Genomic DNA, 16678 nt, shown 5'->3' with positions numbered 1-16678 from the left:
GTACTCCCGAACATCTCCGATGGAAGCGCGCTTCTTGATACCAAGAATCGAATGTTTCTTTTTTAATTAACATATATTTATCGTTTTGTATAAACTTTTCATATGAATATATTCATTTTCTCAAATTGTTTTATGTGTAACAGTGTATATAATGTTTACTGCCACATTATTTTATAATTTGTACGCATTTATACATATTATTTAACACTGTATTACATAGGCTTTATTAATATAAAATAAAAAAATAACATAGATAGATAATACTAAATGAAACTAATAGTTATTCACATTATTTATAGATTCAATGTTTGTATTCGATTTATTCAGTGAATAATATAAAACGAATTTATTACCTACTTCTTACTACTTATTTATTGTAAAGATTTTTGTTGTGTAAGCTATTATACTTAGCCTATACAATGCGTTTTTGTTCATTTACTTAATTTATAATATATAAATTTTATAATAAAATCAAACAAGATATATCGTAAGTCGATATCGAAGAGTTGTATAATTACAAATTTAAAGTTACGGTGGCATACTAACCTCAACGAAAACAAAACCGGCAAATATTACAATTTTGCATAAGAATTACATAAATTAAAAGATTAAAGAATATTATTTAAACATGGATGCCACAGTTATTAGAAATGTATTTAATTGTTATCAATTTATTTTAATAATGAAGTACTAATTCCTAACCTGTCTTGTTACGAATACAAGTAACTATAAAAGCATATTTTTATGTAATTATTATTTTGTAGATGAAGGATTTTCAACTTTTGTATAATCAAATATCTGAGACATGTTTTAAAACCTGTGTGAGTACACTTCTTTCAAGGGATATCTCTGCTGAAGAGGTGTGTTTTATAACCAACAATATTTGTAACATTATATTATTGTGTTATTTATACAATATATATTTGAAGTAATGTAAAAAATAGAGATATTTATTTATTTATGAATTTAAAATCATCCTCTTTGCTAGAATGTACTTTTTTAATTCATTATAGGATCAATGTATAGAGAGTTGTTCAGGAAAACATATTCATGCTAATCATAAAATAATGGAAATATTTATGGAAGTACAGCCTACTATTTTACGCAAAAGTATGGAAGAACTTCAAAAATCTCAAGCAGATTTAGAAACACAAACACAACAAGAACAGACCATTGAAAATACAACACAGTAATCCTATGTAAATTAATAGTATCTTTTGTTACATGTTTAAGGAAAATAATATTTTTATGTAATATAATTTTAAATATTTTTAAAAATAAAATTGTATGTCATTATATATGTAACTATTACTGATTGTTTTTAATTGTTGTTTGTACCACTGTATCATAAAACAATTGTATATTTTAAGGAACAATAAATTAATTTTGTCAGTATTATATTCCCAATTTTAAAATAAAAATCCAATATTAATACAAAAAAAGTATCACCAAGTAACGAAAATTCTGTAAAAAGCAAGATATATAAGCATTCATTTATTATTTGGAGTTTGTATACACATAATATACACACAACAACATCATGATTAGGAACATAATACAGTCGCTACAATATGTTTTATAAATTAAAAAGTGCTTAAACTGCACATTTTAGTTATGTAAGTCATTCAACATTATTCTTCATTCTTATTTCTACTTAATAATAAATATAAGATTTTATTTTTATTTAATTACAATGTATTTTATTGGCCTAAAACATTCTTAACAAACCTTGTTAAATAATGGAATGCATTTCTTATGAACTTTAACAGAATATAAAAAAGAATTTGATCTTTAGAGATTGCACACTATGTAAAGCTAATTATGCAGAAAGTAAAATATCATTACTACTTCATGAGTCATAGTTTTTATCTTAATGTTTATCATTATTGTTTTAAATTTACAATGATGACAATTTTCAGAAGTTTAAAAAATATAGTGAATTGTATATGAAATACATATACAGTTCAGTTATATATGTAGTATTTTATGCACATTAAAAAATTCATTTATGATCTCATGAGAAGAAATATATTTGAATATTAATAATAAACCATATTCATATAATTTTACTAGATTAATTTTTATAGTTTAAAGTGCTATCCATTTCAGTATAAACTATAGGTTGAAGCAACAAATAATAATAATAATGTATGCCATATGGCTATTTTATCTATATTAAGAATTTTCTATTTGTGAAGCGTAATGATCTGTGATGTCTCGGTACAGACAATATGTATTGCTGTTTAAAAAAAAAATATATAAATATGAATTTTTCACTTAAAAAATATGACTAGAAGTTTGTCTGCTTTGCAATAATAAAACATCTTTTTTCATTTAAATCAAAATACTTTTGATTAAAAATAATTATGCTCAATAAAATCACACTTCTTTATTCTAAACAGCTCAATAAACGTATACTTTGTTTTTTAAAATACTTGAAAGTAAATACTTGTAAAAATTAAATCATAAATATATATGATTAAGAATGTAAACGTAATTGTCTTATATAATGATAAGTTAATAAATTAATTTGATTAGATCATAATTAAATAAGTATAATTGTAAAAAATCTCACGATAAAAAATTGCATGAGGAAAGCAAGTTAATCTAAGAACACAACTAAGTACGAGGTTTAAGAATTCATTCTCCCTTTAACTTTTTTAAAACGATTAATTTTGACGTAAAACTCAGTAAATATATGAAGATGACATCAACGTTTAAACATTACAAATAAGATACAGAAATGTAAAAAATGTAATACATTTCAGGAAGTATTAAAAGTGTGCCAAGTCTTCTTTAATTAAACAGATCAATGAACTGTTTAAATGAAGAATGAATAATTATTCATTCGCGAAAGGTGACCAAGTAAAGCTCAATCAAAATTTAACCCGTGAAATGGAATGAAAAGTATGTACAAAAAATATCTAAGCTTATAATTTGTTCAATTCATCGTAGTTCTCTTAACAGCAACTGTGATATATCTATTAAATTGGTGCAAAATGTAATATAAAGAACCAATGAATACCGTTTTGTACATACTATAAAATTCAAAGCTCAGTATATCATATTTTATGTATTTACATTAGGACTTCTCTAAGAAGCCTGATATAAAAATTAAATACCTATTGCCTTTAAAGTTTCGTAAACATTGCTACTGAATAAAGAGAGATCTTTACCAAATTCTTTAAATGGCATATTTTTAACTGACAATATTTGCATATAATCAAGATTTGTTGATGCATATACCACATACAGATACTGGCTAATATTTAAAGCATAAATTAGAAAAAAATTCAGTCTGGTTTTACGTTATTTATCCACTTTCGTTTCAAAAATCATTTGAACTGATAAATTATTTAACAGCAGTGATTTGTAACATTTCGGAGAATTTCTGAAAGTTATTCTACCTTGTCATTCTCTTTGTTGCTCAAAGAGAAATTCGTTTGGACGAATGTATCTTTTTATTCATACCTTTCAACACATGGATTTATTTCTTCTAGTATAACTACTGTTCAAGCCACGACGGTAAAGAAGAATTCGGTGATTTAACCTTTATATTAAACTGTTTCAATGTAGCTTCCAGCGCCGTTTGATTTCCAGAAAAATAGGCAGATACTGCATTGTGAAACAATAATAATTGTTTATGCATTACCTTGATCTGTAACAAGAATGTGGTAAAGAAAAAAAAAAACGTTAAAAATATTTAAAAGAAGATAGATAAACGTGTAAAAACGTACTCTGTTTTCATCTAAGAATTTAAGTTTAATCGAAACATCTGATCTTAGTTTTTCAAAATTTTGTTTATGCTCTTCATAATTAACTTGAGCCTCTTCTAATCTTGCTGCATTGCTACCATCAGATTTTGTAGCCTGTGCTAATGCTTCAAGATCTGTTCTATAAGCATCATACTCTATTCTGCAAAGAAATTAATAATACATATTATTATATAAATAAGAAATTTTTTTCAATTCAAATATCGTAAAATTTTATTACCTTGCCGTTTCATACTGTCGTACTGTAAGTAATGTGTCTTCGATAGTTTTATTACAAAGTGTATTTACGGAAGAAACGAAAAAATTTAAGGCCCCTAGTAATGTTTCACCATTTTTAGTCAAGTTTCTTTGTGTTTCCGAATTGTATAGAAACTCTTCTTGTAATTCCGGAGATTTCTGTGCTAATTCGGAAAATGCCTCTCCTAAAGCATGTTGTGTTTGAACAACATGATGAAAATGAGAAGCTAATGCTCTTGATAATCGTAAAACATTACAATATTTTTTCTGAGTGTCTCTTAATAACTCAATCTGGGTTTCAAGCTCTAAAAATGAAAGAATGTTACATTTATAAAATGTGTTAATAGTCAAAATGTATTTGTAACTTACCTGAATCTACCGTACGAGATGTTTTCCCAAGTTTCTCATACATTAATTGTCTTGTACACTTGTAAGTAGAGATACTCCAATTTTTGATGCTTTCAATTTTGCTTTGAGCAGTACGCATTGTTTGCGTATCACCATTTTGAATAGGAGTATTTGGAGATACTGTTACAGCTGCCACAAGTATAAAGACACGTTTATAATTTTAGAACAAGTGTTTTATAAAATGCTTGTCACAATATATTTCAGTTATATTCATTTCACTTACACACTTGTGAAGTAGGACTACCCAAAGTTAAATTAATTGTAGCTGGTCTAGGTTGACTATCACTAGTACAATTGTTTGGTACATGAGGTGGTGGAGTTCCACTATGGACTGCACTATCACTATCATTTAAAGATGGGGCATCTTTCAACATTTCATGAATACTTCGCTCCATTCCACTTAATGTGACAGCTATATTAAATAAAAAAAGAGTGTTATGATATTTAACATATTCATTGAAAACTGAGATCTATTATACAAAAAATTATGATCTGTAAAATCTAATTAACAATGACTAAAACTTGTATTACAAAAAATGCTGTACTGAATGCATGGTTATAATAATTATATAAAAATACTTAATAACTACAATAATATTAAGTTTCATAAAAAACACAAATTAATTTATATAAAAGAGAAAAATGTTTACGTGAAATCGCCATTTTTTTTTATAACACTGTAGTTTGTAAAAATTGTTATACATAAATAAAAAATGTTGGGTTTAAGCAGTAATTTTAATTAACACAGTATATTATAATATATTAATTTCTGATGTTTCATTAATGTACTGAATTGTATAAATAAAAGAAGCATCAGGAACTGTCACCTGACACTTGTTTTAAAACTAAATGTGACCAGAGTAATATTTGTTCATGTACAAAGATGAAGTATTGCTTGAGTAGTTAAAGGATTAAAATCTCTGGCAACTGAAATAAACATCATTTTAAAGTAGTACTCACTACAAAATCAGAAGATATATAAGTAATTCCTATTATTCTATACACAAAACTTCAGAATGAATCTTTATAATGTTTCATGAGAGGTGCAGAATATCGAGCTAGGTGGCGTGATATAAACGATTTTTGGAAACACCCGATCAAACTTATAATGCAATTTTCTTATAATCTTTTTCTTTAGTATAAATAACAGCCTTTATCTATATTAATGAAAATGTAAAAGAAAGTTTTACAATAAAAATATGATGAATTTTATGAACAGTAATCTAATGTCATCTTTCAGGGCACAAAAATACATATTATTTTGTAAATCATGTATAAACTGTATGATTGTATAGATTATTGCTAATTAGTTACAAAATATATGAAAATTAATAACATAAATGTTATAATTTTTATTTTTTTATAATTTAAACAACACTATATTTGAGATTGAGTAGTTGCTCCATCTGCCTGTAATCTATGATTTAAGTCAGGGCATGCGGTGGTGTGGAAGTGTGGAAACTCCTTCGAAAAGGTTGTAAAGGGGTTTCCTTCACGTTTTTTGATTTTGACAGGTATATATTTGTATACGTGCTTATTAAATATTATAAATTATTGGTATAATATATTTTAAATAATTAATTTTACCATTTATATGATTCTATTCGCAATATTCCTACATTAGCATTTATTCATTTATTGCATGAGGTTACAAGCTCGTGGTGAAATTAAGAATTGTAATAACAGTTGTATTTTAATTAAATACAAATATAAAGAAATTTTTACTTAAAATGTTTAGCGTTGATTGATTATGTTTTATTTTATATCCTAATTAGAGAAATGACTGTTGTATTCAGCAGAGTGCAAGTAGAACATATGTTGAATTCTTTTTAGTATCTGTTAATTACTTGATAATATTCTTAATCTAAAAAATAAACACATATATTAACAAGTTATTTCCTATGTTTAATGATTTTGAATGCAGTATTCAGTATAATTATAATAACAGGCAGCAATCACTTAGTATTAAAGTAAATTATAAAAGATCTCTTATCAAATTAAACCCTATTTTATATATAATTTTCAGGCAGGTAAATATTTTACCATCATGCCGCCAAAAAAGTCAATGGAAGAAACGGATCGGTTGACCCGTATAGCTATTGTTAATTCCGATAAATGTAAACCAAAAAGATGTAGACAAGAATGCAAAAGGTCTTGTCCAGTAGTAAGGATGGGTAAACTTTGTATAGAAGTCACTCCAAATAGTAAAATAGCATCAATTTCTGAAGAATTATGTATTGGGTGTGGTATTTGTGTTAAGGTATAATTAAAAATTTTGCAATTAAAATGTTAAAGAATTCATAGCGGTTAAGTACACATATAGTAATGTTATTCTTTTATTTTCAGAAATGTCCATTTGAGGCAATATCTATTATCAATCTTCCTAGCAACTTAGAAAAAGAAACTACACATCGTTATTCAAAAAATTCATTTAAACTACATAGATTACCTATTCCACGTCCTGGAGAAGTATTAGGTCTAGTTGGTACTAATGGAATTGGTAAATCAACTGCTCTTAAAATTCTGGCAGGCAAGCAGAAGCCTAATTTAGGCAGATTTACTGTATGTATAATTACTTGTTCTTTGTATACTATAGTGTAATTTTTTATGATTCTTATGGAGTCCGTTTAATCATATAGGATCCTCCAGACTGGACAGAAATTTTAAGTCATTTTAGGGGTAGTGAGTTGCAAAACTATTTTACTAAAATATTAGAAGATGATTTGAAAGCACTTATCAAACCTCAGTATGTAGATCAAATTCCCAAGGCTGTAAAAGGCACTGTGCAACAACTTCTAGATAAGAAGGATGAATGCAAGAATCAGATAGAAATCTGTAAAATGTTGGGTAAGCTATTATTAAATATTCCTGAGAAGTAACAAGTAATGGAAAAATAATAAATTTAATTATTTATAGATTTGATGCACATACGTGACAGAGGTATTGACGCACTTTCTGGTGGAGAACTTCAACGTTTTGCTTGTGCTATGGTATGCATTCAGAATGGAGATATTTTTATGTTTGATGAACCATCTTCGTATTTAGATGTAAAACAACGTCTTAACGCAGCTGTGACCATTCGATCTCTTATTCATCCTGACAAGTAAGTAATTTCGATATAACAAAATAAAACTTGTTTCTTTACATAATTAATGATACATTAAAATTACCAGGTTTATTATAGTAGTGGAACATGATTTATCGGTGTTGGACTACTTGTCTGATTTCATTTGTTGTCTTTACGGTGTTCCTGGTGCTTACGGTGTCGTTACTATGCCCTTCTCTGTAAGGGAAGGTATAAATATTTTCCTCGATGGTTTTGTGCCAACGGAAAACTTGAGATTCCGCGAAGAATCCCTTGTATTTAAAGTAGCTGAAAGCGCGACTGAAGAGGAAGTTAAACGTATGAACCACTACGAGTATCCCGCAATGGTAAAGACAATGGGTTCCTTTCAATTACGCGTCGAGAAAGGTCAATTTACTGATTCGGAAATTCTTGTATTACTTGGGGAAAATGGAACGGGGAAAACCACCTTTATCAGAATGTTGGCTGGTAATTTGCCGCCCGATGACGGTTCAGGCAAGTTCATTATCTTTATCCTTCACAAATTTCAAATTACACAATACACATTAGAATTATCAACTTAATTTTACTGTTTACAGGAAATATTCCTCAGCTCCACATTAGTTACAAACCACAAAAAATTAGCCCTAAATCCCAAGGTGTTGTACGGCAATTATTGCATGAAAAGATAAGGGATGCTTATGTTCATCCTCAATTCGTAACTGACGTTATGAAGCCGCTAAAGATAGACGATATTATGGACCAAGAAGTACAGAATCTTTCTGGAGGGGAATTACAGCGGGTGGCTTTAGCTTTATGCCTTGGAAAACCAGCCGACGTTTATTTAATTGATGAACCTTCTGCTTATCTGGACTCCGAGCAACGTTTAGTGGCAGCTAAAGTAATTAAACGGTAATTAAACGGTTCTCATCTGCACAGCGAATCACATTGGATCATATTCAAGAGATTATTAAAATTTATGTTATTATTACAGGTTTATTCTACATGCAAAGAAAACAGGATTTGTGGTAGAGCACGACTTTATTATGGCTACCTATTTAGCTGACCGTGTAATTGTTTTTTCTGGTACTCCATCTCTGTCAACTACTGCTCATAGTCCACAATCTTTATTGAATGGAATGAACAGATTCTTAGAACTCTTAGGTATCACTTTCAGAAGAGATCCAAATAATTTCCGACCAAGGATTAATAAGGCCCAATCTGTAAAGGTACGTGATATTTATAATATTTAGAATATAATTTAATAAACGATTCAGAATATTTTTTAACGTGTTTACTATATCGCTGAATAGGACTTGGAACAAAAGAGAGCTGGACAATATTTCTTCTTGGAGGAGTGAGACGTGATCTCATCAATAAGTCGATTAGCAGCTTATATAAAAATACTGTTAAGAAGTTTTTGTAAATCTTTATATGTTTTAAAGCCGGGAATGGATTTCTTACAATATATGAAAATACTAGTGACGCATATTTTGCGTTCAATCGTCCTTTTAGGATATTTATTTAAACGAATATGAACATTGCAAATCTACTGATATATGTCTGAGTATATCAAAGAATTTGATTTAAAGAGAAATACAATCGTATTTTTGTACAAAATACCGCTGCCACAAATTTATTTATATTCATTAACATGTGTCAGACTTCGCATTTACAATCCAGTACATGAATTATCCAAAGTACATTTTGTTCTATGAATAATTTATATTTGATTATGTGTAACAAATTAGAAGAACGTGAATATCTCAACGTATGTACAACTGCTATGGAACATCAATTATACAAGTGAAATATGAAGAAAACGGATCAGTCATTTGATGAACCTCATGAAACCAATGATTTTAAACATGTTGCGATATAATCGAGAATTTTAATACAAATTAAAAATAAACAGATTAAGCATAAAAAGAAAGTAGTTTTAAAATTTGTGCTTTGTTTTCAATAACAAAATAGAAAGAGGAAAGTTACTTTTTCCTGGTGCCATTGTAATAATATGTATCAATCAAGTTATCTTAATTACTCGATAGATATGTACTTTCAATAATTTCGAATTTAGAATGTAAAATTTGTGTTGCGTCATTTAAGCTCGGACTTCATTAATGCACAAGAAATACTTCCTGAACTATGAAAGATTTGTAAAGATGTAATAATCAGCACAATTATTATGAAAAAACGACGGTATTAATCAAGTATAAGCATCGCTAAAAGATCGATCATGTCGATCATGTCAAGAACTATGATGAAAATAAATCATTTGAAGTACAAAGGCTAAAGCTTATTATTTTATTTTGTATATTATAAAGTTTTATGATTATTGCCCTCTCCTTCATAATATGTAACTATTGTGTTGACTGTGGATGTTTATACATTTATGATAATTATGTAGTTTCTTGTAAGAGAATAAAATATACAGAAGATTCAAAATATGTAAAAATTTACACATAAAAAATACATACTGATCGAATTGAGTAACCTCCAACTTTTCGAAGTCGGTTAAAAAAGTAGTACTAATCAGTACTTTGTAATCTAAGTACATTGTGAAAATGTATATTTGCATAAGTATTTGTAGTCTAATAATGACACTGCATGTTAAAAAAAATTTCACTACAACTGATAACAGCTCACTTAAAAATAGTTTAAGTTTAATTAAAAAAAATGAGCAAGCTGCTTTCATACACTTTTACAGTTTCAATTAAAGAAGAAGAAATTCAAATTTATTGTAAGATGGGAAAGTTTGTGTAATTCAAATTTGCTTGAAACATAGCTTCTCAATATAAAATCTAAATTAATTAATATTTTAATACCTTGTCTAAAGTTACATTGACTGTGGCTAAGTTAATATTGAATTAGACCTTTAATGAAAAGAAAGAAAGTATACTGATATTATACCTAGAGCATTTTTGGCATTAGATAACATTACAAGGGTAATGTCGACAATGACTAGAAAAGAGATAAAAATGATTCGTAAGTAAGTAATGATTCGTAAATTAGAATTGTTAAAAAAGTTTGGAGAGTATATAATATTGTCTGAACTTGATGATTGTTTTGTACTTGCATTCGAGGTAAAAATCGTGTTCCGTGTGTAAATTAACTGTAATGAATATAACTACTTAATATTCATTTATCAAAAAATCCTTGACATCGCCTAACATTAGAGAAAAGCACCGTCGGAAAAGCTTTCAAATGATAAGTTTTACGTCATAATTATAAGCATGCTTAATACGCGGAACTGTAAACTGATAATATCCATATTTAGACTGTTGTCCTTTCCATGTTTTTCTATAAATTCAGGCCATTAATGCCAGAAAATTTTAGTAGTTTTTCGAGGAGGAAAATAAATGGACGAACTTGTCTAAAATTCGTTCAAAACTAGGAATAATGAGAAGAATAATGTACTTTCGATTTCCCGCCACTTCTCAATACTTCAGTGTTTACATTTTTTTTTTAGTTTTGTTGGTTCATACGGAGTTATCGTATTGCCGTAAGTATATATTAAAGTATAAATCTATTTTTTATCAAAATTATCATTTTCTTCTACAGTTCCCCTGAATCCCTATTTCCTGCAACATATTAATAATATTAGCATAAAGAAAGTAATAAGGTGCATTTTAGATTTAGTATTTAAAAAAAAAGATGTAGAATCAGCCATCAACATATGCAATCTTCAGCAGAATCTGTTCTACTGCATAATGCATGTACTTAAAAATTACATCCTCTGCACCTGTACCACTCTTCTCCATTAGGCGCGAGTTCACCGCACGTGGAGTACTCACTTTTATTACCATAATCCATAGAGAATGTAGGAATAAAAAATATCGGTGAATGAAAAAAAATTCTCGATTGGTTGAGTCAGGGGAGGGACAATTTTTTAGCGTTTGAAATAAGAAATACGGATATTTCTCACCGAACACACTGCATAAATGACCTCAGTTATACTGAAATTGTTGCATTATTGAAGCACAAATAGTGTAGGAGCTAGAAATAAAAATTGCCTATTAAATATGCAGCAAAGTTAAAAACAAAGTAATAAACTTTAGTAATACTTACAGCTTCTTATCATTTTGAAGAAATTATGCGAATTAATGTTTATTCATAGCTCGCTTTAGTTAATAATAGTGAATTGAATCACACTGGTTAACTTGATTCAAAATGAAACGGTATTCTAAAACAGCTCTTTTACCATCATTCAATTGTAGAAGGAAAACTTTTTCAAAATTTATCATATTTTCAATTGCTCATTACCATTCATTTCTTGATGTAATTCATGTATATTTAGATTGGGGGTATTGGGCTCCACCTGAGGATATAGTCCTTTCATCGCCCGAGGAATGCGCTCGAAACTGCAATGATAATGAAGAACCAAAAAATTGTTACTATAAATTCCACATTGAATTCTACACGACATTAGGAGCGTACGTATTATAACTTCTTTGATTAAATATTTAATTTGTACACCTAATAATGTGTAGAAATAAAATATATTTCATTTTCGTTGTAATTGTGGTATACAACAATTGTTTCCAGTGCTTGCGATGAAAAAAACCAAACCCAATGCATTATTGCTGATGGTTTCGAGAAGACGTTGATACCCATCAATCGGCAATTACCAGGACCTCCAATCCAGGTAAATACTTACATGCTGTAACAATAATAATATAATATTAAAATGATACAATCTTTTCTTGTGATTCTAAATATATACCTTGGACGTTCTTTGGTGTTTCTTCTATTGTAATTTATTTATGCATAATGATTTTGTAGGTATGTGTAAATGATCGAATTATAGTCGATATAGAAAACGCTGCGGGTGGTATGGAAGTTGTAATGCATTGGCACGGACTCTTCCAAAATGGATATCAGTATTATGACGGCGTTCCTTTTGTTACTCAATGCCCAATTCCATCTTCAACAACGTTTAGGTAAATAACATTTTATTTCGTGTTTTACATGTAACTGACTTCATCCTAAGAGAAAAGAAAAAGAGAAATTAATAATGCATGTTGATCTCTTCGGTGTATAGAATCATAAAGCACTTCTGAAATTATTAAAATTGATATTATAGAGTATTTCAATTGTAATTCAAAATAATATAAAGGATATTTAAATTTGATAAACGTCCGATCGCCGCCATATAGCGCATAAAACTGTCGGGTTATACTTCAAGGGGCTCCCCGCGGAATTATTTTGGAGCAGCGCCATCTAGCGGATGGGATCCGAACTAACTATTTCTAATAGGAGAGCAGAAAGTATAAGGAGGTATGCTAGGAGGTGAACAATGCACACGCGGGGAAGAATCGTTAATTATTCATTTCCTGCAAACAATTTATGAACTTTTATAATTTATTCTTAAAGTACATACCCGTAGCAACTTTCACATATAAGTTTTATTATGATCCAGTCAGTAATAAGTTAATTATGATAATTTTAAGATCGACCGCTCGTTCTGCGCTTATCGGAGCTAGGGAACTTTCGTAATTCTCTGCTTTTCTGTGATCAATTTCCGTACTTTAACGATTAAAGAATAAGGAATAACATCTTAGCTTTCTTCTAGTATAGGTTTTATGAACCTCCTGTTAGTAGTTAATTAATTATAAGTAATTTTACATCGACCGCGTGACACAAACCAGTACGCGGTCGAGGTTTTTCATTATTTTCTCGTTCCTCATGTTTCATTTCTATAGATTAACGACTAAAGAATAAACTTCAACGTATTAGGTGTTTTCTAGTATAGGTTTTGTGAACATTTTATCAGTAATTAATTAATTATAACGATTTTAAGGTCTGACGCTCGGTCGATAAATGCTACATGTCGGCATTTTTTATAGTTTTCTTGTTTCCGGTGATTAATTTCTGTACTTTAATGGTTAAAGAATACAGTGTAGTACAGTAGCTATTTTCTAATATATGTTTTGTAAGTATTTTGTCCGTAATTAATTATTTATTAGCATTTCAAAGGCAATCACGCGATCTAAAGCAACGTATGGTAGGGATCTTTATTCATTTTCTCATTTTCCATAATTAATTTGTATACTTTATTGATTGAAGAATGAAGTATGATATTATAACTATGTTCTACGTTAGCTTTTTCCAACAATTTGCTTCAGAATAATTAGTTATTAGCAATTTTTGGAGTAAGCGTTCCTGTAGGTTCGAACCGCCGTCCTTTTAACTGCTCATAATTAATTTATTACTAGCAAGATCTTTACAAAACTTATACGTGAAAGTAGTTACAAGCATGTAGTTTAAGAATAAATTATAAAAGTTCATAAATTGTGGTTAGAAAATGAGTTATTAATGATTTTTCTCAACGTGTGCATGGTATACCTCTTGGCATACCTCCTTATAGTTCCTGCTATCCTATTAGAAATAGTTAGTTTGAATCCCATCCGCTAGATGGCGCTGTTCCAAATTTTTCGGCGCGCGCAAAATACAAATAGTGGCCGGTATCTTTTCTGTATAAATTTCTGTGTAATATTATTCTATAACATGCTTTATATTAGGTAGGAAATTTTGAATTTAAAACAAAAATTTAATATATGATCTCGAAGTTACCGAGGGCATTAAGGGTTAATCTAAAAGAAGCATTTAAATGAATTATAACATTTATTTTTATGACTCCAGTTATGGAATCCCAATATTAAATTTATACAATGTTATAATTATAAAATATTTAGATCAGTACATAAATATAAAAGTCTTTATATTTTTAATTACTTCCATTGACTTTTAGAAGGGAAGAGATAGTTTTTAAATATTAGAAGAAAGTTGTAAATATTATTATTATAATCAACTATTTCTTTTGAATATATTTTTTTTAATTTTTCAATTATCGCAGATATGATTTCGTGGCGCAAAATGCAGGGACACACTTCTATCATTCTCACATATCAACCCACATGCTAGATGGACAAATTGGACCTCTTATTATAAGACCTCCTTCATCCCTGGAACCTTTCATCAATATATACGATACCGACGAAAACATAATATTCTTAATGGATTGGATGCATGCATTGTCCATGGAACGCTTCCCGGGTTTTTACAGACAAAATTTGGGGCAAATTGCGGAAAACATATTAATAAATGGTTTGGGTAATTGGACGGTAAGAAATACAGTAATTCATTTATAAAATATTTAAATTTATAGCATATCTATTTATCGAATTATTAGGTTGCTGTAGAACTTCTGTTCACAATAGCTCAACATATTGGAGGTGCAAAGGAACAAAGTAGCTAACAGAACTGATACAGCTACCTAATACAATATACTGTATTTTTAAATATTACCTACAACTGAGATAATAGAATTTACTGAACAAAATATAAAATATTCTTAGGATCCAATTACCAAACGGACTACTAATGGAAAACTGGCAGTATTTACAGTGGAAAAAGGAAAACGCCATCGAATGCGTATGATTAATTCCTTCACTACAGTATGCTTAGCAGAACTCACAATCGAGGGCCATGATATGCTTCTAATTGCACAGGATGGTGCAAATGTAAAACCTAGAAGAGTGAATAGCATAATATCATCTGCAGGTTAATTTAAAGTCTTCTTATATATCAATTTGAAATACCTAATTTCTGTACCCCACCAACATTCTTTTATGTATTATTTTGTATATACAGGTGAACGGGTAGATTTCATTTTAAATGCAAATAGAAAATTGAACTCTTATTGGATCCATGTACGTGGTCTTGGGGAATGTGCAGAAAAGAGTGTACAGCAATTAGCTATCTTAAAGTATGCAGGTGGTCCTTCGAAACCATCGTCACCACCTCCGTCTTACAATACTGTACCATCTGGTGTTGTAAGTACACATTAACTTAATATCAATTAACGTTTGTATTTCAGTGAACGCAAGTAGAAAATAATAGCTAGTAATATACAAATTGATACACTTTCAGATATACAATTCGTTAGATGGAACAAAGTGTAATACAAAAGATACAACAACTGCACTTTGTGTCAATCAGTTGGAAAGTTTAGAAGATGAGTCAGAGCTTCTTAAAGTAGAACCAGATGAGCGACATGTACTAAACTTTTGGTTCTTCAATTATACTCAGTATGGAAATAACATGCTGTTTAAAGCAGATACATACCGCACCTTTTTCGGTACGGTTGTTTTTTCCTCAGAAAAGAGAATTCTCATTGTTGGTTATCATACTGTTCTGGGATATTTCTTCTATTTTCGTGTTCTCTAGTTAGCTTGTAACAACCAGAAGAATATCTTGCTAGCACACTACTACTCCAGACAGCATTGACTAAAATACAATTATTTATGTGAAACTTATTTTTTTCAGCTGCTAATGATAAATCTCAGCTTGCTTCTATGTTCAACGATATCGAATACGAAGTATCGTCTTCGCCTTTGCTCTCGCAACCCCGCAGTAGTTATCAAACCGTGTGCAAACATAATCAACTCAGTACTTGCACTCAACCTTGTACATGCACTCAAGTTATTCATTCAAGATTAAACAATGTTATTGAACTTATAATTTACGATGAAGGTAAGTGTTTTTTTCTATGTTTTCGTAGTACCTTGTTCAGTATATTAAACATTGAATAATATTTCAGTGCCACAGACTGATCTTCATCATCCATTCCATTTGCACGGTTACGAATTCAGAGTATTTAGCATAGGTCAATTTGCTGACATGAGAAATATATCAAAAGCAGATATAGACCAAATAATTGACGAGCACACGGAACGCCTTCAACGAGGAGAATACACAAATCCACCTGGCAAAGATACTGTGAAGATTCCAACGGGCGGATATGTGATTTTACGCTTTAAAGCAAATAATCCAGGTACAGATTACCCTACAAATAATTAGTCGTTCTTTTTAAATTTATATAGCCTCTGTTTATCAGAAATTTAACCCTATTAATTATTGTTAATTGAAATACTTTACGTTATTTTGTTACAGGTTATTGGCTACTTCATTGCCACTTCACTTGGCATCATCTCACTGGAATGGAATTGGTTATCCATGTAGGCGATTTAGAAGATCTTCCACCAGTTCCACCTGATTTCCCAGAATGTGATAATTGGAAACCACCGTTGCACACTCTGAACGAATTTTACGGCTTCCGATATCCACAATTGTAATAAACAATTACTGTATTCTATGTTATGTTCAATAATAAACAAGTCTTCTCCTCGTTACT

General features: G+C 29.5%; 4 protein-coding genes and 1 long non-coding RNA gene across 8 annotated transcripts; 3 read left to right on the top strand and 2 right to left on the bottom strand.

The window, feature by feature from the left end:
- Window positions 1–23: 23 nt before the first annotated feature.
- Window positions 24–1395, top strand: LOC114871397 (mitochondrial import inner membrane translocase subunit Tim10 B). Of its 3 annotated transcripts, none has more exons than XM_029177231.2 (3): window positions 24–180; window positions 765–860; window positions 1014–1395. In XM_029177231.2, the coding sequence occupies exons 2-3, from the start codon at window positions 765–767 to the stop codon at window positions 1191–1193; spliced, it is 276 nt and encodes a 91-aa protein (XP_029033064.1). In that variant the 5' UTR covers window positions 24–180; the 3' UTR covers window positions 1194–1395. The 3 variants fall into 3 exon arrangements, with proteins under 3 accessions (XP_029033064.1, XP_029033065.1, XP_029033063.1); XM_029177232.2 differs by lacking the exon at window positions 24–180 and adding an exon at window positions 347–487; XM_029177230.2 differs by lacking the exon at window positions 24–180 and adding an exon at window positions 347–652.
- An 86-nt stretch (window positions 1396–1481) lies between these two features.
- LOC114871396 (arfaptin-2) lies at window positions 1482–5472 on the bottom strand. Of its 2 annotated transcripts, none has more exons than XM_029177229.2 (6): window positions 5379–5472; window positions 4642–4830; window positions 4380–4547; window positions 3994–4315; window positions 3738–3915; window positions 1482–3658 (listed from the first exon to the last, which is right to left on the bottom strand). In XM_029177229.2, the coding sequence occupies exons 2-6, from the start codon at window positions 4811–4813 to the stop codon at window positions 3506–3508; spliced, it is 993 nt and encodes a 330-aa protein (XP_029033062.1). In that variant the 5' UTR covers window positions 4814–4830; window positions 5379–5472; the 3' UTR covers window positions 1482–3505. The 2 variants fall into 2 exon arrangements, with proteins under 2 accessions (XP_029033062.1, XP_029033061.1); XM_029177228.2 differs by lacking the exon at window positions 5379–5472 and adding an exon at window positions 5069–5082.
- A 354-nt stretch (window positions 5473–5826) lies between these two features.
- LOC114871406 (protein Pixie) lies at window positions 5827–9769 on the top strand. The gene is made up of 9 exons (XM_029177240.2): window positions 5827–5932; window positions 6445–6678; window positions 6765–6980; window positions 7058–7265; window positions 7335–7521; window positions 7592–7998; window positions 8082–8394; window positions 8477–8711; window positions 8796–9769. Exons 2-9 carry the CDS (start codon window positions 6466–6468, stop codon window positions 8841–8843), a joined length of 1827 nt encoding a protein of 608 aa, XP_029033073.1. The 5' UTR covers window positions 5827–5932; window positions 6445–6465; the 3' UTR covers window positions 8844–9769.
- A 1037-nt stretch (window positions 9770–10806) lies between these two features.
- LOC114871405 (laccase-1-like) lies at window positions 10807–16676 on the top strand. Its single transcript, XM_029177239.2, has 11 exons — window positions 10807–10984; window positions 11780–11915; window positions 12028–12127; window positions 12265–12422; window positions 14339–14606; window positions 14841–15045; window positions 15136–15317; window positions 15415–15622; window positions 15811–16017; window positions 16085–16318; window positions 16438–16676. Exons 1-11 carry the CDS (start codon window positions 10882–10884, stop codon window positions 16617–16619), a joined length of 1983 nt encoding a protein of 660 aa, XP_029033072.1. The 5' UTR covers window positions 10807–10881; the 3' UTR covers window positions 16620–16676.
- LOC123988386 lies at window positions 10906–11771 on the bottom strand. The gene is made up of 2 exons (XR_006829977.1): window positions 11551–11771; window positions 10906–11478 (listed from the first exon to the last, which is right to left on the bottom strand). It is a non-coding gene; the product is annotated as an uncharacterized LOC123988386 (long non-coding RNA).
- Window positions 16677–16678: the final 2 nt, after the last annotated feature.

This window comes from Osmia bicornis, chromosome 12 (genome assembly GCF_907164935.1).
Source record: "Osmia bicornis bicornis chromosome 12, iOsmBic2.1, whole genome shotgun sequence".
Lineage (NCBI taxonomy): Eukaryota > Metazoa > Arthropoda > Insecta > Hymenoptera > Megachilidae > Osmia > Osmia bicornis.
The sequence above is the reverse complement of the archived record's forward strand: the minus strand, read 5'-3'. Positions and strand labels throughout refer to the sequence as shown.

What these genes read in the sequence shown, in the direction of transcription:
- LOC114871397 (XM_029177230.2), top strand. Translation starts at nt 629, where the DNA reads ATGGATGCCACAGTTATTAGAAAT. An exon ending in ATGCCACAGTTATTAGAAAT is followed by an intron (nt 653 to 764) that starts GTATTTAATTGT and finishes ATTATTTTGTAG; the next exon opens with ATGAAGGATTTTCAACTTTT. An exon ending in GGGATATCTCTGCTGAAGAG is followed by an intron (nt 861 to 1,013) that starts GTGTGTTTTATA and finishes AATTCATTATAG; the next exon opens with GATCAATGTATAGAGAGTTG.
- LOC114871396 (XM_029177228.2), bottom strand. An exon ending in TAGTCCTACTTCACAAGTGT is followed by an intron (nt 4,548 to 4,641) that starts GTAAGTGAAATG and finishes TACTTGTGGCAG; the next exon opens with CTGTAACAGTATCTCCAAAT. An exon ending in CGACAGTATGAAACGGCAAG is followed by an intron (nt 3,916 to 3,993) that starts GTAATAAAATTT and finishes ATTTCTTTGCAG; the next exon opens with AATAGAGTATGATGCTTATA.
- LOC114871406 (XM_029177240.2), top strand. Translation starts at nt 6,466, where the DNA reads ATGCCGCCAAAAAAGTCAATGGAAGAAACGGATCGGTTGACCCGTATA. An exon ending in GGTGTGGTATTTGTGTTAAG is followed by an intron (nt 6,679 to 6,764) that starts GTATAATTAAAA and finishes TTTTATTTTCAG; the next exon opens with AAATGTCCATTTGAGGCAAT. An exon ending in TCTCTTATTCATCCTGACAA is followed by an intron (nt 7,522 to 7,591) that starts GTAAGTAATTTC and finishes TAAAATTACCAG; the next exon opens with GTTTATTATAGTAGTGGAAC.
- LOC114871405 (XM_029177239.2), top strand. Translation starts at nt 10,882, where the DNA reads ATGAGAAGAATAATGTACTTTCGATTTCCCGCCACTTCTCAATACTTC. An exon ending in ATGGTTTGGGTAATTGGACG is followed by an intron (nt 14,607 to 14,840) that starts GTAAGAAATACA and finishes AAATATTCTTAG; the next exon opens with GATCCAATTACCAAACGGAC. An exon ending in ATACTGTACCATCTGGTGTT is followed by an intron (nt 15,318 to 15,414) that starts GTAAGTACACAT and finishes ATACACTTTCAG; the next exon opens with ATATACAATTCGTTAGATGG.